This window comes from Rana temporaria, chromosome 4 (genome assembly GCF_905171775.1).
Source record: "Rana temporaria chromosome 4, aRanTem1.1, whole genome shotgun sequence".
Lineage (NCBI taxonomy): Eukaryota > Metazoa > Chordata > Amphibia > Anura > Ranidae > Rana > Rana temporaria.
The window spans coordinates 134,271,469-134,298,594 of NC_053492.1; the positions used below are offsets into that span (position 1 = coordinate 134,271,469).

The 27,126-nt window shown below is 44.0% G+C and overlaps 1 protein-coding gene across 1 annotated transcript in view; it reads left to right on the forward strand.

Annotated features, from left to right (window-relative positions):
• The window catches only part of LOC120935649 (ceruloplasmin-like), a 91,915-nt gene that overhangs the window by 27,148 nt on the left and 37,641 nt on the right, over window positions 1-27,126 (forward strand). Inside the window, exons 5-7 of the mRNA XM_040347703.1 lie at window positions 2,949-3,203; window positions 3,415-3,580; window positions 7,207-7,346. Coding sequence (XP_040203637.1) covers window positions 2,949-3,203; window positions 3,415-3,580; window positions 7,207-7,346 — 561 coding nt within the window. The remainder of the gene's footprint in view (window positions 1-2,948; window positions 3,204-3,414; window positions 3,581-7,206; window positions 7,347-27,126) is intronic.

The window sequence follows — 27,126 nt, forward strand, 5'->3', positions numbered from 1 at the left end:
ACACTCAGGCATAGAATGACAAGATCATCGAGAGTTTGCTGTACATATGTAGGGCAGCATTGTCATGAGTGGAGTTCCTTTGTCTGCAATTCATGGCCTAAAGATGAAAATTCCAATTCCCTAGCAGTAATGCTAATCCTTTGGCTTTAGTGCTTTTGAGTTACTAATCTGGAACATATATGCATATCAGGAGTTCACTCGCTCCAAGCTTGCTTTGGATCAGTCACTTAGAAAGTGGTAAAGGAACTGAATCAGCATTACAACCAAAGAACTAGCTAATTGAGAAGGAGATTAGTATTGGAAGTTTTCATATTTTGCCAAAGACAGAATTTAGTTTATGGTGTATTTTAGGGGCAAAATATAAAATAACGTATTTAGGCCCAGATTCTCAAAGGGCTTACGACGGCGCAACGCCATTTGTGCCATCGTAAGTCCTAATCTGGGCCATTGTATCTATGCGACTGATTCTTAGGCCCCGTACACACGACCGGATCTGTCCGTTGGGATTTATCCGCGGATCAATTCCAGCAGACAAATTCGGTCGTGTGTACGGCCTAGCGGACATTTTCCGGCAGACATTTCTCCAGCCGACGGTTTTCAAGCGGATAAAAATTTCTTAGCATGCTAAGAAATCTATCCGCTGGAAACCTGTCCGTCGGACTGATCCGGTCGTCTGTACAGACTCACCGGATAAGTCCAAGCGACCCCCATCCCTCGCATGCGTCGAAGTGATTCGACGCATGCGTGGAAGTATTTACCTTCCAGGGTCGCGCACGTCGCCGCGTCATCGTCGCGGCCACGTCACCGCGTATGTTTTCCGCGGGGATTTTGATCTGATGGTGTGTACAGCCCATCAGATCAAAATCGGGAGCAGAAATGTCCGCTGGAAACGGTCCGGCGGACCGTTTCCAATGGATATCCTCTCGTGTGTACAGGGCCTTAGAATCAGTTACGCACAGATATCCATTAGATCTGACAGGCGTAAGGCTTTTACGCTGTCAGATCTTAAATGCAATTTTTTTTTTCCGCCGCTAGGTGTCGCCTCTGTCGTTTTCCCCGTCATCTATGCAAATTAGCTATTTACGCGAAATTCCCAAACGTACGCGCGGTCGACGCAGTGAAGTTACGACGTTTCCGTATCTTTTGCTACGCGTAAAGTTGCCCCTGCTATATGAGGGGCAACCAATGTTAAGTATGGCCGTCGTTCCCGTGTCGAAATTTAAAAATGTACGTCGTTTGCGTAAGTCGTCAGTGAATGGCACGTTGGGAAATTTTAGGGACGGCGCATGCGCAGTACGATCGGCGCGGGAACGCGCCTAATTTAAATGATCCACGCCCCCTACCCGGATCATTTGAATTAGGCGGGCTTGCGCCAGAGGATTTACGCTACGCCACCGCAACTTTACAGGCAAGTGCTTTGTGAATCAAGCACTTGCCCGTAAAACTTGCGGCGGCGTAACGTAAATGAGATATGTTACGCCGCCGCTTTATTACGCCCATCTACGAAAATCTGGGCCTTAGTGTATATATATACTATAGGCCAGTGATGGCAAACCTTGGCACCCCAGATGTTTTGGAACTACATTTTCCATGATGTTCAGCTACACTGCAGTGTGCAGGAGCATCATGGGAAATGTAGGACACTTACGCCCGTCGGATCTTAGGGATATCTATGCGTAACTGATTCTATGAATCAGTCGCATTGTTACGACCCCGCACACTCAGAGATACAACGGCGTATCCGGAGATACGCCGTCGTATCTCCTTTCTGAATCTGGCCCACAGTATTTACAGAGCATGGGGAAGTAACAAAGTATTGCAGAGAACATGTTATTTTATGATTTTACGTTATGTCATTTGGTTTTGCAAACTTTTAAAAAGTTTGTAAGCATGTTCCTAAATGTTTTAAATATTTGTTACTATGTACATAAACTTTTTATTTTTGGTCTGTGTAAATGAGGTGATCCTAGCTAAGGGTTGTTGCTTTGAGCGCCAAAGAATTTATACCTGTGTAGGCTTGAGAAAATCCGACTTTTGCTGCTGTGCCAGCGTCTCCACTTCTCTTTATGATAGCGTTGATCTCTGTTACACATTTCATTCACATTATCACTATTTTAGTTTGGCAATCACAGATCTGTGTTAGGAAAGTTTTTTTTTTAAGTTTTGCTTATTAAGCGAGTTTTATTCAAAAATAGCAAAGGATAAAATCCCAAAAATTCAAAATAATGTTTGTCTGATTTTTGGATTATTTAGCATTTTTGGGATTTTATCCTTTGCTATTTTTGAATAAAACTTGCTTAAAGCGGGAGTTCACCCATTTCTAAAAAAAAAATTTTTCTTCCCCTAGATTCCTGCTCGTTCGGTCTAGGGGAATCGGCTATTTGTATTAAAATATGAGCCGTACTTACCCGTTTTCGAGCTGCATCTTCTTCCGTCGCTTCCGGGTATGGGTCTTCGGGAGCCGGCGTTCCTTCTTGATTGACATTCTTCCGAGAGGAAGGTCGCATCCATCGCGTCACTCGTAGCCGAAAGAAGCCGAACGTCGGTGCGGCTCTATACTGCGCCTGCGCACCGACGTTCGGCTTCTTTCGGAAAATCGTGACGCGATGGATGCGACCGTCGGAAGCCTCTCGGAAGACTGTCAATCAAGAAGGAACGCCCATTCCCGAAGCCCATACCCGGAAGCGACGGAAGAAGATGCAGCTCGAAAACGGGTAAGTACTGCACATATTTTAATACAAATAGCCGATTCCCCTAGAGAAAACGAGCAGGAAGCTAAGGGGAAAAAGTGCCCTCTAAGGGTGAACCCCCGCTTTAAGGGCCTATGGCTGAACGAGAAAAAAAGTTTAGATGTTCTACATTTTGATCAAGTTGGTAAATATATGACACTATTTGAAATGAGGAGATAAATCAGTAATTCCTAACATACTTTTGAATTTGTGTTACAGCCATCAATGGATACATGTTTGGCAATCTCCCTGGCCTGTCTGTATGTGATAAGATAGATGTAAATTGGTACATATTTAGTGTGGGAAATGAATTGGATGTGCACTCTGTTTATTTCTATGGTAATGTACTGACATACCAACACAGGCGTGTGGACACTATCAGTCTTTTCCCTGCATCAATGGCCCAGGCTGCAATGAATACAGAAAATCCCGGAAAGTGGCCTGTCAGCTCTCAGGTTACTGAACATCTTCAAGGTAAGTCATTTTCAGAAGCTTTGTAGCTTTATATGGTTTTGAAAGCAGCATATTTGTGCCATTATTCCCTTTTTAAAGTACTTCTCATATCTTTCCTCCTAAAATTCTGAGTCTGAATATACTTTTACTTCCTATGATCCCAGGAGTTGCACATTATTACTTGGAAAAATGCATTATTGCGAATACATGTAATTTTCATCTTGCTTCACAGCTGGAATGCAGGCAATGTATGAAGTCAGGAACTGCTCCAAAGTGAGCTCTTGTCCAAATCGTTCCACTGTTAGACGTTATTATATTGCTGCAATAGAGACCATCTGGGATTATGGTCCAACCTCAATCAACCAATTCACTGGGCAAAACTTGACTGAACCTGGAAGGTACGTTTTATAACTATATGTTTTTTTTTTTTTAATTAATAATGTAAGCAAATAGGGAACAGTTCCATTGTATATCCATTTAACTCTCCAGTTTGTTGGTAACAAAAAGAAAATAGGGTCAGGGTATTGCTGGACCAATGACATTTTTGTCATATAAACATTTGGGCCTGAACACTTAAAGTGACACTAAAGGTTCCCGATTTTATTTTTTAAATAACAAACATATCATACTTACCTCCACTGTGCAGTTTATTTTGCACAGAGTGCAAACCTGTTCTGGGGTCCCACGGCAGCTCTCGCAGCTCCTCCCCGCATTGGATAACCCCCTCTTGGAAGCACGCCTTGTGGGCGTGCTCCTGTGTCATACACTCGGCGTCCATAGACACCGAGGGGTAAATTCAGATAGATTACGCAGATCTAAAGATCGCTAATCTATCGGATTTACGATCCGCCGGCGCAAGTTTGAGAGGCTAGTGCTGCATTCAGAAAGCACTTACCTCAAAACTTGCGGCGGCGTATCGTAAATCCCCCGGCGGAATTCAAATTCCGCGGCTAGGGGGAGTGTAGTATTTAAATCAGGTGCGTACCGGCGCCGATTGAACTGCGCATGCGCAGTCCCCGATTTTTACCAGTGCGCATGCTCGAATTTCCGCCGCAACGACATCATTGGTTTCGGCGTGAGCGTAACTTGCGTCCAGCGCTTTTCTGAATCGACATACGCAAACGACGTAAAAATTCAAAACTCGGCGCGGGAACGACGGCCATACTTAACATAAGATACCCTTCACATAGCAGGGGTAACTATACGCCGGAAAAAGCCGAACGCAAGCGACGTAAAAAAAAAGCGGCGGGCGTTCGTTTCTGAATCGGCGGTTCTCCTCATTTGCATATTCGTCGCGTATACAAAGCGAAGCGCCACCTAGCGGCCAGCGGGAGAATGCAGCCTAAGATCCGACGGTGTAAGTCACTTACACTTGTCGGATCTTAGGGAGATCTATGCGGAAGCAGATTCCATGAATCAGCCGCATAGATCCGGCCGTCGTATCTCTATCTGAATCTGCCCCCGAGTGTCCATGTATAAAAAAAACATAACTAAGGGGGGATTATGGTGTGAGGTTGTTTTTCAGAGATTGGGTTTGGCCCCTTAGTTCCACTGGCGTCAGCATACCAAGACATTTTGGACAATTTCATGCTCCCAACTTTGTGGGAACAGTTTGGGGATAGCCCCTTTCTGTTCCATCATGGCTATGCATCAGTGCACAAAGCAAGGTCCATTAAAACAAATTTAAATATAAATATATTTTATATATATATATATATATATATATATATATATATATATATATATATATATATACAGTATATATATATATATATATATATATATATATATATATATACAGTATCTCACAAAACTGAGTATACCTTTCACATTTTTGTAAATATTTTATTCTATCGTTTCATGTGACAACACTGAAGAAATTACACTTTGCTGCAATGTAAAGTAGTGAGTGTACAGCTTGTATAACAGTGTAAATTTTCTGTCCTCTCGAAATAACTTGACACACAGCCATTAATGTCTAAACCACTAGCAACAAAAGTGAGTACACCCCAAGTGAAAATGTCTCAGGTGTGAATGGAGAGAAGTTGTGTTAAATTTAGTGTTATTGCTCTCACTCTCTCCTACCGGTCACTGGAAGTTCACCATGGCACCTCATGGCAAAGAACTCTCTGAGGATCTGGAAAAAAGAAAATTGTTGCTCTACATAAAGATGGCCTAGGCTATAAAAAAGATTAAAAAAAATTGTTGCTCTACATAAAGATGGCCCAGGCTAGTGGTCATCAACCCTGTCCTCAGGGCCCACTAACAGGCCAGGTTTGCAAGATAACTGAAATACATCACAGGTGATATCATTTGCTGCTCAGTAAATTGCAGTATTCTAGTCTGCATCTCCCCAAGGTAATACATAAAACCTGGCCTGTTAGTGGGCCCTGAGGACAGGGTTGATGACCACTGGCCTAGGCTATAAAAAGATTGCTAAGACCCTAAAACTGAGCTGCAGCACGGTCCATACAGCAGTTTAACAGTACAGGTTGCACTCAGAACAGGCCTCGCCATGGTCAACCAAAGAAACATGCTCAGCATCATATCCAGAGGTTGTCTTTGGGAAATAGAGGTTTGAGTGCTGTCAGTGCCAGCATTGCTGCAGAGGTTGAAGGTGGTGGAGGGTCAGCCTGTCAAGTCTCTGACCATACACTGCACACTGCATCAAATTGGTGTGGCATATTTTTTATTCCACTCTCCAGCAGGCTTCCACCACATTTAGTGAAGGGTGTCTGGAAGCCTCTTTCCTAAGGCTCTCCAGCCGATGAGAAGAAGAAAAAGAAAAAAATTGCGCATACCTTGCAAAGAAAAAAACGAAAATAGAGCAGCAACTCAAAAATGTTATACAACATAAAATTATACAAGACAGAAAATGGAGTCGCGCTATGTGAATGAATATGTGTCTAGTCACAAAACATATGCATAAAAATGGAAACAAGCAAGTGCAAATGACCAAAAAATTTCAAATAAATAAAAATATATAGTCCCAGTGATAGAATAACAATCTTTCACAAAATTGTCTGTCAATAAGTGAAGTGAAAAAAAAGTCCAAAACATGCAACATGAACGTGTTCAATCCTCAGAAGTGTTGATTAACAAACGGCTGTGACAGATGGACAGGATAAAGAACCAACACCAATGCAAAACACTGACCCTTACCAGAGTCTGCGATCCCAATGGGGATCAAATAATGCAGGAAACAAGACAATCCAGCAGCAGTAGCCCGGGCGTCCTTGCTAGCGTGGAGGGTCCTCAGTAATCACCAGTAAGTATTCAGGGCATCCGAAAACAGGAAAAACTCATAGTGTAAAAACGTAACACAGAGTCTGCGATCCCAATAAGGATCAGATAGTGCAGGGAACAAGACAATCCAGCAGCAGTAACTCGAGCATCCTCAATAACGTGGGGGATCCTCAGTATTCACCAGTAAGCATTCAGGGCATCCAAAAACAAAAGAGACTCACATAGTGTAAAACGTAACACTACTTTATTTGTGAGAGATAGAAATACACTTACATTTAAGTAGAAAATCTATAGCATAAAAAAGCCGGCCGGCTCAACAGAACGTGTGTTCGTCCTAAACAGATGATGCAGTGACGTCAGAACGTCGCCTCCCGACGTTTCGTCTCAACAGGACTTGATAACGGGATCCAGCTGATGGTTGCACTATGCCGTCATTAAATACAATGCAGGACTAGTAGTCCTGTGTTGTACATGAGGATGACAAGGGCCCACCCTTAACTCGTTGGAGAGAAGAGAAGAGTGCTGGCTAGTACCCAGGAAGCAAGGAATAAGGTACATATTGCAGGTTATTCCTCTATCCCTAGACTCATTCAGTGCAAGTTTATTGTTTTTACAAAAATCCCTAATTTCAGCTTTAATTTATATATGTATTTATAGGTAAATATGCTTAAATTATTTCCAATCCTTAACGTATAAACCTATTGTTAAATCAAGATATGTAAATAACCAAATGATAACCATAGCATAACGTATTACATCTATTATCAATAACTTTCAGTGAGTCAGCAAAATATTTTGTCCAAAATGACAACAGAATTGGAGGACGGTATACGAAAGCCTTGTATAGGGAATTCACAGACTCAACCTTCACCAAGGAAAAAACGAGATCTCAAAAGGAAATGCATCTCGGAATTTTGGGTAATTGGTGATTTAACTACACTTTTCTTACAGAAATACAAAGAGGTACAAAATAGATGCTTGTGTATAAATATATTGTTATTGTTAAGATTGTGTCCCATGATAGCCTCTAGGCTTCATGCACACTTGGCTTAAAAAAAAGGTCTGTCTGGCAGGAAAAATGCACATATAGAGCATGTTTTCTACAAAGTTTAGGAGAGCTTTACATTTTTTCTGCCAGTAAACTCCAATCAGAAACGCAAACCAGAAGGATTTTTTTTTCTTCCTCTACATGTTGAGCACAAAATATGTCTGTAAACGTCCTAATGTGCATGAACACATAGGATAACATTGAGCTGCTTCTACAGGCAGAACACAAAACTCCTGTAGAGGCAACGTTTGTTAACCACTTGCTTACTGGGCACTTAAATCCCCCTCCTGCCCAGACCAATTTTGAGCTTTCAGCGCTCTCACTCTTTGAATGACAATTGCGCAGTCAATACAACACTGTACCCAAATGAAATTTTTTATAATTATTTTCCCACAAATAGAGCTTTCTTTTGGTGGTATTGGATTACCTCATACCTTATTTAACCATATGCTTACTGGCAGGGCCGGCCCTATGATGGGACCGGGTGGTACCATGGGTACCAGGCAGCACTTTTAGGGGGGCAGCATATTTTTTGTGCTATAAATATATATATTTTTTAACTTTTTGCTATAATAAATATCCCCAAAATTTAGAAAAATAAACAATTTTCTTCAGTTTAGGCCAATATGTATTCTTCTACATATTTTTGGTACAAAAAAAAAACAAAAAAACACAATTAGCGTACATTGATTAGTTTGCGCAAAATACATTGTGGCCGCCGGCAATTCACAGGTCCCTTTATACTCCTGGATACATGTATAGAGCCATGGCAGGTCCTTTTATACGCCTATATGCATGTATAGAGCCATGACAGGCCCTCTTTATACTTCTTTATACATGTATAGAGCCATAACAGGTTCTCTTTATACATCTATAGAGCCAAGACAGGCCCTCGTTATACTCCTTTATACATGTATAGAGCCATGTCAAGTACTCTTTATAGTCCTATATACATTTATAGAGCCATGACAGGTCCTCTTGATATTCCTTTACATGTAAAGAGTAATGACAGGTCCTCTTTATACTCCTTTATACATGTATAGGGCCATGACGGGTCCCCTTTAGTTATCATGATATAAAATAATGAATGTGGGGGCCTTTTGGTTGGCGTGATTTTTTCTCTAGGGGGGGGAAGCATTTCATTCTTGGTCCCAGGCAGCACAATGTCTTGGGCCAGCACTGCTTACTGCGCACATATCCCCCCCCCCCCCCCCCTCCTGCCCAGGTGAAATTTCAGCTTCCGGCACTGCGTCGCTTTAACTGACAATTGCGCAACGTTGCAACCCAAACAAAATTGACGTCCTTTTTTCCCCACAAGTAGAGCTTTCTTTTGGTGGTATTTGATCACCTCTGCGGTTTTTATTTTTTGCGATATAAACAAAAAAGAGCGACAATTTTGAAAAAAAATACAATATTTTTTACTTGTTGCTATAATAAATAGCCCAATTAAGTCTAGGCCGATACGTATTCTTCTACATATTTTTGGTAAAAAAAAAAAAATCGCAATAAGCGACTGGTTTGCGCAAAAGTTATAGTGCCTACAAAATAGGGGACATAATTATTATTTTTTTATTATTTTTTTTTTACTAGTAATGGCGGCAATCTGTGATTTTTATTGGGACTGCGACATTATGGTGGGAAATCGGACACTTTTGACACATTTTTGGCACCATTCACATTTATACTGCGATCAGTGCTATAAATATGCACTAATTACTGTACTGTATAAATGTGACTGGCATTGAATGGGTTAACACTAGGGGGTGAGGAAGGGGTTAAATGTGTACCCTGAATAGTGTTCTGACTGTGGGGGAAGGGGACTGACTGGAGGAGGTGACCGATCTGTGTCCCTATGTACAAGGGACACAGATCGGTCTCCTCTCTCCCTGACAGGACGCTGTCTCTGTGTGAGCCGGCAATGAGAGATGATCTCATATGTTTACATCTGAGATCATCTCTCATTGGCCGCACAGATCGCATACCAAACGGCCACTGCGATTGGCCGTTCACGGCGATCTGTGATTGGCACAGAATTTCCCCGCTGTGCGCTGGGGAACGCGCGCGGGGAACGAGGAAAGGGGCGGAGGTCAAATGACGTCCTCCTGGATTTTCAGGCCCGCGCTGAAGCCGTCATTCGGCTATAGCGCGGGCCTCAAGTAGTTAAAAAATTAAAAAGACAGATTTAAAAAAAAATCAAAATACAAAACCGTTTTATATTTTGTTATACAATTTTGCAATAAGGCGGCACTTGCGGGCACTGCCAGCTATCAGTGCCACCTATTAGTGCCAATTCTCAGTGCACACCAGTGCCACCTATCACTGCCTTTCAGTGTCACCTCTCAGTGCCCACTAATGCCGCCTCTCAGTGCCACCTATCAGTGCCCACCGATGTCCTTTACACAAAAGCCTGATGGTGGGCACTGTTAGGTGGCACTGGTGGGCACTAAGAGGGGGCATTGTTGGGCATTGAGAGGTGACACTGAGAGGTGGCACTGATAGCTGGCAGTGATAGCTGGCAGTGATGGGCACTGATAGGTGGCAGTGATGGGCACTGATGAGTGGTAATGATGGGTGCTGATCAGCACTGGTAGGTGAGACTGATAGGCAGCACTGCTAGGTGGCACTGATGAGGCACTGATTGGTACCACTGGTGGGCATTGATAGGTGGCACTTTATGTCACTGGATGGGCACTGTGGGCACTGGCAGGCGGTACTGGTGAGCACTGATGAGGCAGATGTGCCTCCTTCCTCTTCGGGACCGATGTCTTTTACACAAAAGCCGGTGATCGGCCGTTTTTTCTCCTCACGCTGTCAGCATGAGGAGAAAAAAACCCATTACCGAGCTTTGTTTATTTATTTTTTTATTTATTTAATTTTAGGCAATTGGAGACAGTACCCTCCTTTTGCAGGTAACTACAATTATATATCAGACAGGAGGCTCATATCTTGCATTAATCTTTCCACTTTAATGCTCATAGCAGAAACATTTTTACATTAAACAAACTTGAAAAACTACGTTTCCCATCAGTCCCAGCGTCTGTATAACCCCCGCCCTCTAAGGGTCTGAGCCTATAACTAGGACTGTCCTACTGTAAATCCTCCTCTTTCTTTCTGCTCATGGCAGAGATAAGTATTACTCATATTTCTTTGATATTATTTTTTGTCCTTTATTAGCATTTGTAGATAGGACACAATCTTCACTGTGTTCCTATCTGTTTTTCCTCTATTAATATTCTTTTTATTGTATATATCTATCAGTAATTTAATTTAAATTTATTTAATTTAATCTAATGTACTCTTATTTTATTTAAAATTACTTGTCTTTCTAATTTTGCGCTATTTATTGCGTTTTCTATATTTGCCTTGGTTCCTCATAGGCTGTTTTACCCTCGTCACCGCTGCGGTGTTTGTTTTTTCCCCAGAGACAAGGCTGTCTCTTCCTCCATTGTCCCCCTCGCTCCCCCTCCTCCCTGTCACTAGCCGGAGTTTCCCGGGCTGTGGGCAGAGGAAGGGGGGCGATACCTCACGCGCGCTCTCTCCTCAGCGCCGTCCAGCCAATCACAACCGCGCACCCGAGATCTCGCGAGATCTCGGGCTGCGCGCCAGCCTGAATTCATCGTTCTCCTCACCGCACGCCAGTCTGCGGCTGGGCGGTGAGGAGAGCGGTATTGCTGTACAGTTTACTGTACAAGCTTTATTATTCTACTATTATTATTACTGCTTTATTAACTGAGCGGAGCACTCGATAGGAGTGGTCTGCTTCCCATTCTGCAACTAGGTATCTTTAAAGTATTTATTAACCCTTATTTGACTCTTGCTGCCATAGTCTAGAATAATACTAAATTAGTTACCAACTGTTATTCACTTACTGAGGCTTTATATATTCTACTATTCATCATGGCAGATGAACCTAATGTGCCCATGAATGCTGCTGCAGGTTTAACCCCTGAGGGCCCACAGCTCTTAACAGCTGCCCAAATACAGGAGCTCATTAGCAGCTCCATCCAAGCAGCCCTAGCCTCCCATTCTAACATTATTGCTACTAATTCTGAGACAATAAAGAAGGGCAAGTCCCTCTCCAAGCGTAAGCACCTGATCGCTTGTCCTGACTCCCCGGCAGGGGAAGTACAATTTATGCCTGACGCAGGACCCCACACGGCCTGCCTCCCCAGTCACCCTGAGAGTGCACGACCCTTGACTATCAAGGAGTCTTCCAAGAAAAAGTTTAAATCTTCTCACAGATCTAAACCGGACTCCTTTAATGAGGACTCAGAAGATAACGCTTCTGAAAGCTCTCTGATCGCAGAATCAGAGGATTATGACTCCGACTTGGAAGAGTCTGGTCAGGAGTTCACAGAACTTGGGGCTAATTCAGCTTTACCTGCTGAGACAATTTTGGACTCGCTAGGCGAGCCCTTTTTCAACCCGGAGGGCATCTCTCACCCTAGATCCGGAGACTGGACACCTCTCCCACAGGTATCCCAGTACATAGAACATTGGACACGTAAAAGTCTGGATAGGGTCAATAGAAACAAGCTAAGGGCAGAATGCCCACGACCCGTTATCCCAAGGAAAGTAGCAGTCACACCTGAAATCGACCCGGTGCTGCTAAAATATTTGACCAAATCTGGCAAACAAGCCAAGAAAGGCATTGAACGGTCATTTAAATCAATACAGGATCGCATCCTAGATCTTTTAGGCCCCTTAACTAAGATCCTAAACCTTTCGGAGCAGGCAGCTTCCACTGAGGGCCCAGTAGACTTAGGCCAACTAAGAGGTTGGGCACAAAGGGCTATTTGCCTACTAGGCTCAGCCAATACGGCCTGCGCCGTAGAACGTCGCAGGTCGATTCTTATGAAATTGGATCCACAACTTTCTCATTTGGCAGAATCGGAACCGGGTCCTTCTGCAGAGGGTCTCCTCTTTGGAGAAGACCTGATGAAAAATATTAACAGGTTTGTGGGCCTGTTTAACAGTCTTGACAAGGCTCAGACTTCTTTGAAAAAATCAGGCTCAGGGTCCAAGGTTTTTGGCAGGGCCGGCAGAGGAAGAGGCCGATCTGCCGGTCGAAACAATTATTTCAGGGCCTACCCTAGAGCAGCAGCTCAACCTTATTCGCCCATGCAGCAGCAATACGCTCTACCACTGGCACAACCAGCGCCATTTTTTCCTCCCAGAGGACGCCCATGGAGAGGACGCGGGGGCAGAGGTTTCCCCAGATCACGCCCACCCACTGGTAAGTGTTCCACAGAATTTTTCCTCCCATATACCGATAGGGGGCAGACTGAGGCATTTTATCCACGTCTGGCACACGATTACGGCAGACGCCTGGATATTATCGACGGTAATAGGTTTCAACATAGATTTCATCTCTCACCCAACCATGTCGGCGCTTCCACACCCCATTCAGTTTTCGGAACAAGATACTCGTCTCATAGACGAGGAGATCCAGGATCTGGTGGCAAAACAAGCCGTGATGGAAGTAGACCCCTTAACCCCCGGGTTTGTCAGCAGCCTATTCTTAGTAAAGAAAAAAGGCGGAGGGTATCGGCCGATTATAAATTTAAAAGGGTTGAACCAATTCGTGACGTACCGTCACTTCAAGATGGAAGGCATTCATTTACTAAGAGACCTTCTCTCTCAAGGAGATTGGCTGGTCAAAATAGACCTGAAAGACGCTTACCTGACGATTCCCATGCATCAGACTTCCCAGATGTTTCTAAGGTTCCTATGGTGGGGCCGTATGTGGCAGTTCACCTGTTTGCCCTTCGGCCTTTCCTCGGCCCCATGGTGCTTCACCAAAATAATGAAGCCCGTGGTGGCGGCTCTTCGATGCAGAGGGGTGCGCCTGATAATATATCTAGACGACCTCTTAATCATGGCCCACTCGAAATCGCAGGCCGAGCTACACAAACAGTGGGCAGTGTCACTGTTAGAGAATCTAGGTTTCCTTATCAACCTCAAAAAGTCCGTACTAGCTCCAGCTCAGGAGATGGAGTTCTTAGGTTTCACAATAGACACCAGACAGGCAGTCTTACGATTACCACAATCGAAACTGTCCCTGATTCGGAAAGAAATCAGGACAGTTTTGCGCAAGGGACAGATTTCATTGAGAACCCTTGCACGCATAGTCGGACTATTATCAGCCTCTATCCAGGCTATTTTTCCGGCTCCCCTACACTACCGGGCTCTTCAACGCCTCAAAACACTTCATTTAAGACAGGGTCTGGGTTATTCGGACAAAGTCTCTCTTTGTGCGGAATCAGAAAAGGAGTTACGATGGTGGCTCCATCACGCCATAGAATGGAATGGCAAAACCATTTTCAGTTCTCGTCCGGATGTCATACTGGAATCCGATGCGAGCCGACAGGGCTGGGGTGCCCGTTGCGGACAGGCCTCCACAGGAGGGACTTGGTCCGAAGACGAGTCATCTCTTCACATCAATGCACTGGAACTCTTGGCGGCATTCTTTGCCGTCAGGAGTTTTCTCTCCCGGAGGTCCAGATGTTGCGTTCTCTTACGCATGGACAACGTGGCGGCGGTGCAATACATCAACCACCTGGGAGGCGCAAAATCCAAGATACTAGCGGACATTGCATCCGACTTCTGGAATTTCTGTCTCTCCAAGGACATTCTGCCAGTGGCGGAATACATCCCAGGGGTATCCAATTATGTGGCGGATTGGAATTCCCGTTATCTGTCAGACGCCAGCGATTGGACGTTAGACAGATCAGTTTTCCTGACAATTCAGGAACTCTGGGGTCCGTTTCACACAGACCTTTTCGCTTCCAGGCTCAACCGACAACTGATTCACTTTTTCAGTTGGAGGCCGGATCCGGAGGCAACAGCGGTGGACGCTTTCCTCCAGATATGGCCGACAGGGGTACACTACGCGTTTCCCCCCTTCTCGCTGATTACCAGACTTCTCCTACACATCATGAATCAATCCGCAACGGTGGCGTTGATCACCCCCTGGTGGCCGACGCAACCGTGGTTCCCATTGATCCTGGGCATGTCGATCGACTACCCCAGACTCCTCCCGCACTCAATTCATCTTTTGACGAACCCGTCCAAGGGTCCACACCCCTTGCTGTCAGAGAACAGACTACCACTTCTTGCCTGGTTGGTCTCGGGTTGCCAGAAGCAAATACAGACCTTTCTCAATCGGCTAGAGATCTTCTCGCCTTGGCCTGGGCCCCAGGGACTAGATCGGCATATCGATCTGCCTGGGGGTTATGGGTCCGTTGGTGTGATCAACGACAGGTTGATCCCATTCATGCCCCTGTGTCCTCGGTCGTAAATTTCCTCGCGGAATTTTACGAGCTGGGGAGGTCTTACAGTTCCTTGAACGTCTATAGATCAGCTATATCGGCTTACCATTGTCCGGTAGATGCGGTCCCTATAGGCAAACATCCTCTTGTATGTCGTTTACTGCGCGGCGTTAAATACAAACGCCCTCCTCGTCCACGATACCATTCTACTTGGGATGTATCCAAAGTATTTCAATTGTTTTCTTCGTGGGACGACAATGATCTGTTAACCTTGAAGAACCTATCCCTAAAGCTCACCACCCTATTATGTTTGATTTCTATTAAACGTATTTCCGATGTCAGGGCTTTAGACATTTCTAGACGACAATTCTCGCCAGAAGGGGTCAGGTTCTCAGTGGTCCGCAGGACAAAAACCAATCTACAAACAGTTTTTTATCCTTTCTTTCCTACGTATCCACGGCTTTGTGTGGTCCGTTGTCTTCAGACATACGAGTCTTTCACTTCAGCGCTTCGTTCTCCAGACTCCTCTCAGTTGTTAATATCCTTTGTGCATCCACATAGACCGGTATCTTCAGCAACCCTAGCCAGGTGGGTAAGGTCAGTTATGGAAGTAGCAGGTATAGATACATCTCTTTTTGGCGCTCACTCCACCAGGGGTGCTATGGCCACTAAGGTGGTTACGTCAGGGGGATCATTGTCAGATCTCTTATTGGCGGCCGATTGGTCTTCCGAGGCGACCTTTCGTCAATTCTATTTCAGACCAGAAGATCATGTCTCCTTATCTGTTCTCACTGCTTAACTTGTGGGGCTCCTCTCACCATGTTTGGGAGACTCGGGAGAATTTTAGCATGTATGATATTTATGTTGATATTGCAGGAGGTTCGTATATGTATAGCTTTGAACTTGCAAGATATGAGCCTCCTGTCTGATATATAATTCTAGATTTTCCTAGTAGGTGACGGAAAATATTGATTATATGAAGACAGGAGGCGAGTATCTTCCCTCCCTACCCACCCTATTACGGTTTCTTTTATCTTCTCTTTTCAGGATACTGAATATCACCCCAGATTTTGTGGGCGCTTGATGAAGCGACTCCGGAGTTTCCCCGTTGGGACGAAATCGTGGTTATGTTTTCCCTGGATGGAGTCCTGTTGACTACATGAGTACCTCCAGTTTGCCTACGCTGACGCCGACGCAGGTTTGACCGGCTGGTCGAAGAGTCGTGGTGAAATTCTTCCTTGAAGTTGTCCGGTGTTGGGCATTCGCGTTCAGAAAGAGGAGGATTTACAGTAGGACAGTCCTAGTTATAGGCTCAGACCCTTAGAGGGCGGGGGTTATACAGACGCTGGGACTGATGGGAAACGTAGTTTTTCAAGTTTGTTTAATGTAAAAATGTTTCTGCTATGAGCATTAAAGTGGAAAGATTAATGCAAGATACTCGCCTCCTGTCTTCATATAATCAATATTTTCCGTCACCTACTAGGAAAATCTAGAACTATAGGTTACATTTTTCAGCAGCATAAGAATAGGAACAGTTTTTGTAGTTTTGCCCGTTAACTGTCCACACTATACAAAAGAACCTTTTTCAAGACTTTCAAATATAACCAGGTAGTTTAGGAGGCTCTGAGATACTAATACCATACTTTAAAAAAAAATGTGTGACAATCTTAAAAATTTGCAGGTAAAAAGAAAATCAAATATTTTAAATGCTTACTTGCAATGCTTTTCCATCCACACATTTTTTTTGCTCACTTGCAATGTGTTTTTGAACCTGCGAGAATTTTTTTTTTCTTTGAAGGAAGTGATAAAAAAGATCTACTGACAGGATCATCATTTGAAATCATTATTTTATGGGAAAACAACGCTGCTGTGTTAATAAACAGAATGCCTCATACATATAATTTTTTACTTTTGCCATATTTCTACTTTAACCACTTGCCGACCGCGCACCGTCGAAATACGTCCACAAGGTGGCTCTCCTGGGCGAGATCACGTAATATGACGTCCGACGCGTGAACGGAAATTGGGCGCGCGCGCGCGCCCCCCCGACGTTCCCGATGATCAGATTCGATGCAGAACTGATCAACCACCAGGTCCAGGCCAATAAAATCTGGCCTGGACCTGGTGATCGCTCTAACCAATGGTTGTCTTCCCCTGGCAATGTTTTGTAAACATTGGCAGGGGAAGTACTGCTCTCTCCCTCGTGTCGGTCTTTCCGTTCCAGACCGAGAGGGAGAGAGCATCTAACCGTGAGTTGCACAACACTACACTGACACCAGGTCACGTAGGCACACAATTCACCCCCCGATCACCCCCCAAATTAACCCATTCACTGCCTGTCACTGTGTCACCCAGTACAGCAATCAGATTTTTTTTTGATCGCTGTACTTGTGTCATTAGTGACAAAAATAAGTGTTAGGGTAATCAGTCTTAGGCCCTAAAAAGTCTAGGGACCCCCCCTAACCCCCCCCCAATAAAGGTTTAACCCCTTCATTACCCCCTGTCACCAGTGATCACAGTATAAGTGTCACGGGTGACGCAGTTTAGCTAGTTAATTTTTTATAGCATCAAGGCACCCGCCATATTTTTTGCTATAAAGTTTTAACCCCCTGATCGCCCGGCGGGTGATCAAAGTTTGGTTTTAGCGCCAGATAGGGTCTGCGTCGCCCCAGGCAGCGGCCAATAGCGCTAACACCCACGCACGCACCATACGCCTCCCTTTAGTGGTATAGTATCTGATCGGATCGATACTTGATCTGATCAGATCTATACTAGCGTCCCCTGCAGTTTAGGGTTCCCAAAAACGCATGGTTAGCGGGATCAGCCCAGATACCTGCTAGCACCTGCGTTTAGCCCCTTCGCCCAGTCCAGCCCACCAAAGTGCAGTATCGATCGATCGATCACTGACACAAAACACAAAAACACATAACTGCAGCGTTCGCAGAGTCAGGCCTGATCTCTGCGATCGCTAACAGTTTTTTTGGTAGCGCTTGACTCGGTCACTAACAGGTCAGGTGCTTTTTTGCCTGTGAATCTCACCACTGTACCCCTAAATTTAGAGCCCAAAATGGCAAATCGATGGTACAGTGATGAAGAGGCCTACTTGTTTATGAGCCTGACAGATAGTGATGAGGAGGTCACGCATCTGTCAAATTCTTGCTCAGAATACGATCCTGTAGACGACAGTGGCTCCCTGACAGATAGCTCTGACGACGGAGTGGTCCCTGCTAGGGTCAGGCGTACCAGACCCCGATCTTCTGCTGTCGCTGAGGTGCAAGAACCGCAGGGCTCTCGTATGGAGGAGAGAAGTACTAGCGCCGCTATTCCTTCTGGTGAACTGGCAAGCACCAGCGGCCTAGTACATCCTGGTCATATATCCAGCACTGCAGTAACACTTGGTGACGTTGCGAGTCCCATAAGTGCAGTTCAAGCTGGAGAGGTGGCAAGCACGAGTAGTGTCCCGCTGCCACCAAGAAGAAGACGACAAAGACAGGCCCGTCCCCATAGTGCCCTTCCTGCTGCATTCGCCAATCCTGATTGGGTACCCACCACTTCTGCAGCACCCGTACTTCCCCCATTCACTGGCCAACCCGGAATTCAGGTGAATACAGTTGATTTTACGTCACTGGATTTTTATTCGCTGTTTTTCACCGAAGATCTCTATAGATCTATTGTGGACCAAAGCAATTTGTACGCTGGTCAATTCTTCGCCGCTAATCCCCAGCTGTCCCTTGCCAGAGATTGGAAGCCAATTACGGTTTCCGAATTTAAGATCTTTCTGGGCCTTTCCCTCATCATGGGCATTACTAAAAAGAGTGAGCTGCGGATGTATTGGTCCACGCACCCAGTTCACCATATGCCCATTTTCTCTGCCTCCATGGCCAGGACACGATACGAGCAGATCTTGCGGTTCATGCATTTTAGTGACAATGAACTCTGTCGTCCTCGGGGAGACCCTGAATTCGATCGGCTCTACAAAATTCGGCCCCTCGTAAACCACTTCAACGAACGGTTTGCAGCCTTGTATAATCCCCATCAAGTTGTCTGCGTTGATGAGTCCCTGGTTAAGTTTTCTGGCCGCTTGTCATTCAAACAATTCCTTCCCAGCAAGCGTGCCAGATACGGGGTCAAGTTGTATAAGCTCTGTGACAGGGCAACAGGCTATACATCTAGCTTTATGGTTTACGAGGGAAAAGACAGTCACGTAGAGCCGGAGAATTGCCCTGATTACATAGGGAGCGCTGGTAAGATAGTGTGGGAATTGGTGTCACCCTTATTCGGAAAGGGGTACCACTTGTACGTGGACAATTATTACACAAGCGTGCCACTTTTTAGTCACCTTTTTGATTATGGAATTGGCGCATGTGGCACCGTGCGACCTAATCGCCGGGGCATCCCCCAACGGCTTGTAGAATCCCGTCTTAGTCGGGGGGAGAGAGCCTGCTTACAGTGTAATAATTTGTTAGCAGTGAAGTGGAGGGATTCACGGAATGTTTTCGTTCTGTCCACGCTTCACGCAGACACGGCAGTCCAAATTCCTACGGCGGCTGGTGTTGTGGAGAAACCCCTCTGTATCCACGAGTACAACCTTAACATGGGAGGGGTGGACCTCAATGACCAGTTGTTGGCGCCGTACCTAATTGCCCGGAGGTCCAAACGCTGGTACAAAAAAGTGTCAGTGTATTTGTTTCAATTGGCTTTGCTGAACGCTCATGTGCTATACAGAGCTTCAGGACGGACTGGATCCTTCCTAAAATTCCAGGAAGAGATCGTCGAAGCCCTTCTGTTTCCAGATGGTGCTGTGCCCCACCTTCCCAACGCAAATGCAGTGAGCCGGCTGTATGAGAGGCATTTTCCTTTTGTCCTCCCTGGTACCCCTACCCAAAAAACCCGCCAAAAAAGATGTCGTGTCTGCAGCAAACTCGGATTTAGGCGTGACACCCGCTTTTATTGTCCCGACTGTCCTGACCAACCTGGTCTCTGCATTGGTGTATGTTTCAAACGCTACCACACACTAATTGAGTTTTAGCGTAGGGTACAGCACCACATAGTCCTAGGCACACCAACACAGGGTCTCGGAATATGTGATGGCCATCACATTTTGAGAGACCATAATCTGCAAGGTTCAGTTTACAGTTTTCTTACAGTTTTTATAAAAGTGAAAAAAAGTGGAAAAAAAATTAAAAAAACTCACACAAAAACACAAAAAATATATAAAATAAAAAATCCAAAAATAGTTGTGGTTGTATTTTTCTCCTCTCTTTATTGTTCTCTTATGTTCACTCTCTACTGTCCACTCACTATTGTTCTATATCTATTCTCTCTATTTTTACAATGTTTTATTGTATTTGCTTTGCAGGTATGGTATGTTATACTGTAATGTTTGTTTTATTGTTAACCATCATTTGTTTAGCAGGTACGCCATTCAGTTGCATCGCGGATTTATTTAGCGTGACAGCAACAGCGTTTGCTCCCACGATTTATAAAGCTGTGACTCCAACGCTGTAGGAGGTGATTTCACCACCACGGTTAAAAAAAAAGCATATATGCCGAAGCATGGGGGCAGCAGGGGCGGAGGAGCGATTTTGCTCCTAATGCCGCGTACATACGGTCGAAATTCCGACGGAGGCTTGCCCATGGAAAAGTTCGACCGTGTGTATGCGGCATAACTTTTTATGCGGGAGGATGCCCCCATGCTTCGGCATGTATATTTTTTAGGCACAGGTTGCGTTAAAAAATTTTTTATTTTTTACTGTATTTATTTTTTTGGTATTTGCTTTGCAGGTATGGTATGGTAAGATCTTAATGTTAAAATGTAATGTTACTTTGTTATAATGTTTAACCATCATTTGCTTAGCAGGTACGCCATTCAGTTGCAGCACGGATTTATTTAGCGTGACAGCAACAGCGTTTGCTCCCACGATACATAAAGCCGTGACTCCAACACTGTGGGAGGTGATTTCACCACCACAGTTAAAAAAAGAGCATATATGCCGAAGCATGGGGGCATTAGGGGCGGAGGAGCGATTTTGCTCCTAATGCCACGTACATACGGTCGAAATTCCGTCGGAAGCTTGCCCGTGGAAAAGTCAGACCGTGTGTATGCGCCATAACTTTTTATGCGGCGTACATACGTGTGTGAGCGGCATAACTTTTTTGCGGGAGGATGCCCCCATGCTTCGGCATATATAAATGGTGCGTGTATGCCCATCATTAGAAGTGGGTGGATGAAGGGAGGTATTCTAATGGTGGGCATACCCACCGATCAATCTTTTTTTCGTTCAGCCAACAGGCTGCATGAAAAAAAAAAAAGATTACAATACATGTCCAACAAGAACCATCAACGTATGGTATGTTGCTGGACTTTGAATGGTTATACCAGAATGATGCCTGCGGGTTTAGGTATCATCTTGGTATCATTCTTTTCAGCCAGCGGTCGGCTTTCATGTAAAAGCAGTCCTAGCGGCTAATTAGCCTCTAAACTGCTTTTACAAGCAGTGGGAGGGTATGTCCCCTCCCCGGATATAAACTGCGCCATTGGGAAAGTGGGAAAACATTTTATCACACCGATCTTGGTGTGGTCAGATGCTTTAAGGGCAGAGGAAAGATCTAGGGTCTAATAGACCCCAATTTTTTCAAAAAAGAGTACCTGTCACTAACTATTGCTATCATAGGGGATATTTACATGCCCTAAGATGGCAATAAAAATTATAAAAATAATAAAAAAAAGTAAGGAACAGTTTAAAATAAAATTAAAAAAGCAAATTAAATAATAATGAAAAAAAAAAAAAAAAAAAAAAAGCACCCCTGTCCCCCCCTGCTCTTGCGCAAAGGCGAACGCAAGCGTCGGTTTGGCGTCATATGTAAACAGCAATTGTACCATGCATGTGAGGTATCACCGCGAAGGTCAGATCGAGGGCAGTAATTTTAGCAGTAGACCTCCTCTGTAAATCTAATGTGGTAACCCGTAGAGGCTTTAAAGGCTTTTAAAAATGTATGTAGTTTGTCGCCACTGCGCATTTGTGCGCAATTTTAAAGCATGTCGTGTTTGGTATCTATGTACTCGGCCTAAGATCATCTTTTTTATTTCATCAAACATTTGGGCAATATAGTGTGTTTTAGTGCATTAAAATAAAAAAATATGTATTTTTGCCCAAAAAAATGCATTTGAAAAATCGCTGCGCAAATACTGCGACGTAAAAAAAAATGCAACACCCACCATTTTAATCTGTAGGGCCTTTGCTTTAAAATAATATATAATGTTTGGGGGTTCAACTTAACTTTCTTGCAAAAAATAATATGTTTTTATGTAAACAAACAGTGTCAGAAAGGGCTTTTTCTTCAAGTGGTTAGAAGAGTGGGTAATGTGTGACATAAGCTTCTAAATGTTGTTCATAAAATGCCAGGACAGTTCAAAACCCCCCCAAATGACCCCATTTTGGAAAGTAGACACCCCAAGCTATTTGCTGAGAGGCATCTCGAGTCCATGGAATATTTTATATTTTGACACAAGTTGTAGGAAAGAGAATTATTATTATTTTATTTTATTTTTTTTGCACAAAGTTGTCACTAAATGATATATTGCTCAAACATGCCATGGGCATATGTGGAATTACACCCCAAAATACATTCTGCTGCTTCTCCTGAGTACGGGGATACCACATGTGTGAGACTTTTTGGGAGCCTAGCCGCGTACGGGACCCCAAAAACCAATCACCACCTTCAGGCTTTCTAAGGGTGTAAATTTTTGATTTCACTCCTCACTACCTATCACAGTTTCGGAGGCCATGGAATGCCCAGATGGCACAAAACCCCCCCAAATGACCCCATTTTGGAAAGTAGACACCCCAAGCTATTTGCTGAGAGGTATGTTGAGTATTTTGCAGATCTTGCTTTTTGTCACAAAGATTTGAAAATTGAAAAAAGAAAAAAAAAATATATATATATATCTTTCTTCATTTTCAAAAATAAATGAGCGCTGTAAAATACTCACCATGCCTCTCAGCAAATAGCTTGGGGTGTCTACTTTCCAAAATGGGGTCATTTGGGGGGGTTGTGTGCCATCTGGGAATTCCATGGCCTCCGAAACTGTGATAGGCAGCGAGGAGTGAAATCAAAAATTTGCGCCCTTAGAAATCCTGAAGGCGGTGCTTGGTTTTCGGGGCCCCGTACGCGGCTAGGCTCCCGAAAAGTCCCACACATGTGGTATCCCCGTACTCAGGAGAAGCAGCAGAATGTATTTTGGGGTGCAATTCCACATATAACCATGGCATGTGTGAGCAATATATCATTTAGTGACAACTTTGTGCAAAAAAAAAAAAAAAAAAAAAAAGTTTGTCATATTCCAGCAACTGGTGGCAAGATATAAAATATTCCATGAACTCAAAATGCCTCTCAGAAAATAGCTTGGGGTGTCTACTTTCCAAAATGGGGTCATTTGGGGGGGTTGTGTGCCATCTTGGCCTTTTATGGCCTTCAATACTGTGATAGGTAGTGATCGGTAGTGAGGAGTGAAATCAAAAATGTATGCCCTTAGAAATCCTGAAGGCCGTGCTTGGTTTTCGGGGTCCCGTACGCGGCTAGGCTCCCAAAAAGTCCCACACATGTGGTATCCCCGTACTCAGGAGAAGCTGCAGAATGTATTTTGGGGTGTAATTCCACATATGCCCATGGCATGTGTGAGCAATATATCATTTAGTGACAACTTTGTGCAAAAAAAAAAAAAAATTGTCATATTCCCGCAACTTGTGGCAAAATATTAAATATTCCATGGACTCAACATGCCTCTCAGCAAATAGCCTGGGGTGTCTACTTTCCAAAATGGGGTCATTTGGGGGGGTTTTGTGCTGTTTTGGCATTTTATGGCCTTCAAAACTGTGATAGGTAGTGAGGAGTGAAATAAAAAATTTGCGCCCTTAGAAATCCTGAAGGCGATGCTTGGTTTTCGGGGTCCCGTACGCGGCTAGACTCGCAAAAAGTCCCACACATGTGGTATCCCCGTACTCAGGAGAAGCAGCAGAATGTATTTTGGGGTGCAATTCCACATATAACCATGGCATGTATGAGCAATATATCATTTAGTTACAACTTTTTGTAATTTCTTTTTTCTTTTCTTTTTTTTTGTCATTATTCAATCACTTGGTTCAAAAAAAAAAATATTCAGTGGGCTCAATATGCCCCTCAGCAGATTCCTTGGGGTGTCTACTTTCCAAAATGGGGTCATTTGGGGGGATTTTGTGCTATTTGGGCATTTTATGGCCTTCAAAACTGTCTTAGGTAGTGAGAAGTGAAATCAAAAATTTGCGCCCTTAGAAATCCTGAAGGCGGTGCTTGATTTTCGGGGCCCCGTACGTGGTTGGGCTCCCAAAAAGTCTCACACATGTGGTATCCCCGTACTCAGGAGAAGCAGGAGAATGTATTTTGGGGTGCAATTCCACATATAACTATGGCATGTGTGAGCAATATATCATTTAGTGACAACTTTTTGTAATTTCTTTTTTTTTTTTTTTTTTTGTCATTATTCAATCACTTGTTACAAAAAAAAAAAATATTCAATGGACTCAACATGCCTTTCAGCAGGTTCCTTGGGGTGTCTACTTTCCAAAATGGGGTCATTTGGGGGGGTTTTGTACTTCCCTGCTATTTTAGCACCTCAAGAATTGAGATAGGCAGTCATAAAATAAAAGCTGTGTAAATTCCAGAAAATGTACCCTAGTTTGTAGATGCTATAACTTTTGCGCAAACCAATAAATATACGCTTATTGGCATTTTTTTTACTAAAGACATGTGGCTGAATACATTTTGGCCAAAATGTATGACTAAAATTGAGTTTGTTCGATTTTTCTTATAACAAAAAGTAGAAAATATCATTTTTTCTCAAAATTTTCGCTCTTTTTCCGTTTATATCGCAAACATTAAAAATCGCAGAGGCAATCAAATACCATCAAAAGAAAGCTCTATTTGTGGGAAAAAAAGGACGCAAATTTTGTTTGGGTACAACATTGTATGGCCGCGCAATTGCCAGTTAAAGCAGCGCAGTGGAAAATTGTAAAAACACCTCTGGTCTTAAGGCTGACAAATGGTCCGGTGGGAAAGTGGTTAATATTTTGAGAAAGTCTGTCAAGCTATCAAGCTATTAAGCTATCGTTCTCTTTTTAGAGACTAACGATCAAATGCATATCACAATGTTTCCTTTGGTGGCTGCAACTTTTCTTTCCTTTATTTGTGTAGTCAGGATCAGAAGAAAAAAAAAACAGATATCCACCACACAGTTCTAAAAACTTAAAAGTCTGCTTTATTTGTCAGCTTCAGTTCAAACAATGGGCCAGATTCACATAGAAATTACACTTTGCTACAATGTAAAGTAGTGAGTGTACAGCTTGTATAACAGTGTAAATTTGCTGTCCCCTCAAAGTAACTCAACACACAGCCATTAATGTTTAAACCGCTGGCAACAAAAGTGAGTACACCCCTAAGTGAAAATGTCTAAATTGGGCCCAAAGTGTCAATATTTTGTGTGGCCACCATTATTTTCCAGCACTGCCTTAACCATCTTGGGCATGGAGTTCACCAGAGCTTCACAGGTTGCCACGGGAGTCCTCTTCCACTCCTCCATGACGACATCACAGAGCTGGTGGATGTTAGAGACCTTGTGCTCCTCCACCTCCTGTTTGAGGATGCCCCACAGATCCTCAATAGGGTTTAGGTCTGGAGACATGCTGATCGCCTTTACCCTCAGCTTCTTTAGCAAGGCAGTGGTTGTCTTGGAGGTGTCTTTGGGGTCGTTCTCATGTTGGAATACTGCCCTGCAGACCAGTCTCGAAAGGGAGGGGATCATGCTCTGCTTCAGTATGTCACAGTACATGTTGGCATTCATGGTTCCTTCAATGAACTGTAGCTCCCCAGTGCTGGCAGCACTCATGCAGCCCCAGACCATGACACTCCCACCACCATGCTTGACTGTAGGCAAGACACACTTGTCTTTGTACTCCTCATCTGATTGCTGCCACACACGCTTGACACCATCTGAACCAAATAAGTTTAACTTGGTCTCATCAGACCACAATACATGGTTCCAGTAAGCCTTTTTGCAGGCTTTCTTGTACATCATCTTTAGAAGAGGCTTCCTTCTGGGATGACAGCCATGCAAACCATTTTTTTTTTTAAATCAGTAAAGTTTTTATTTCGAAAAAGAAAAACAGTAGCAGTACAAAATAACAGACATGTACATCGCATATAAATGACCTAAAGAAAGCAATGCCACACCCGGGACAAAGCTAGTCAAGCATAAAGCCAAGGAGCAATACATTAACACAGTAATAGTTCTGATGCGATCTTTCCGTACATCTGGTGTTCCAACTGTAGGCACTTTAGACATAAAAAAAAGGGGGTAAGATAATTAAAAATAATAAAAGAAGGGGGGCAAAAAAGAAACAAAGAACAGGGGAAAAACCAAAAACAATAGGGGGGAAAACCAGCCAGCCTGATGCCATAGGTACAACATTCGTTAGGTCATACAACCCAGTAATTTCTCGCCCAGTAGTTTATAGAGATGACCCCATCACACCATTCTACTTAACCAAGGTTTTAACCAATTAACAGCCTATCAAGTACCAGTTGTGGAGGGGCTACCTCCGGAGACCCCAGCCACCCCTGCCATATGTTGGCAAACTTCTGTGGTGCCTTTCTATGCAAGTATGTGTTCTTCTCCCTTATAAGGATCCTATTGACCTCCTGTACCCACTGTCGGCTCGACGGAACCCGGGCAGACAACCAGTATCTTGCTATAAGTTTCCGTGCCAAATATAGCAGTCTAAGCAAGGCAGTGTAGACAGGAGGCAGGTACAGGTCCTCATCTATACCCCCCAGCAAGCACACCAGTGGGCTTACCGGCAACTGGATGCAAACCAATTTGATGCAGTGTGTGGTGTATGGTCTGAGCACTGACAGGCTGACCCCCCACCCCTTCAACCTCTGCAGCAATGCTGGCAGCATTCATAAATTACTTGAGGGGACAGCATAAAAACGTAACGCTGCGCCTCCGTAAGAAGTGCGCAGCAGTACCTGAATCTACCCCACCGTATACAGTATCTAAGTATATATTAATTAATAGATAAGGGGGCTCATATACAGGCAGTTTGAGGTCACTTCCAAGCATTAATGCTTGGTTCAACCAGTTGTGTATGCGAGTTGTAGTGCATTTCCATTCATTGTTAATAACCCCACAATGTGCATACACAAATAGAACAAACCTAACTTACTCTTCCTTCTGGACATAAATTAAGGCAGGTGTGTTTTTTGATCTGATCTGATCTGCAAAAGCGTTACCCATGATGTACAGTATGCAGCCAGTTTGAGAAAATGATATACGTGTTTTAAT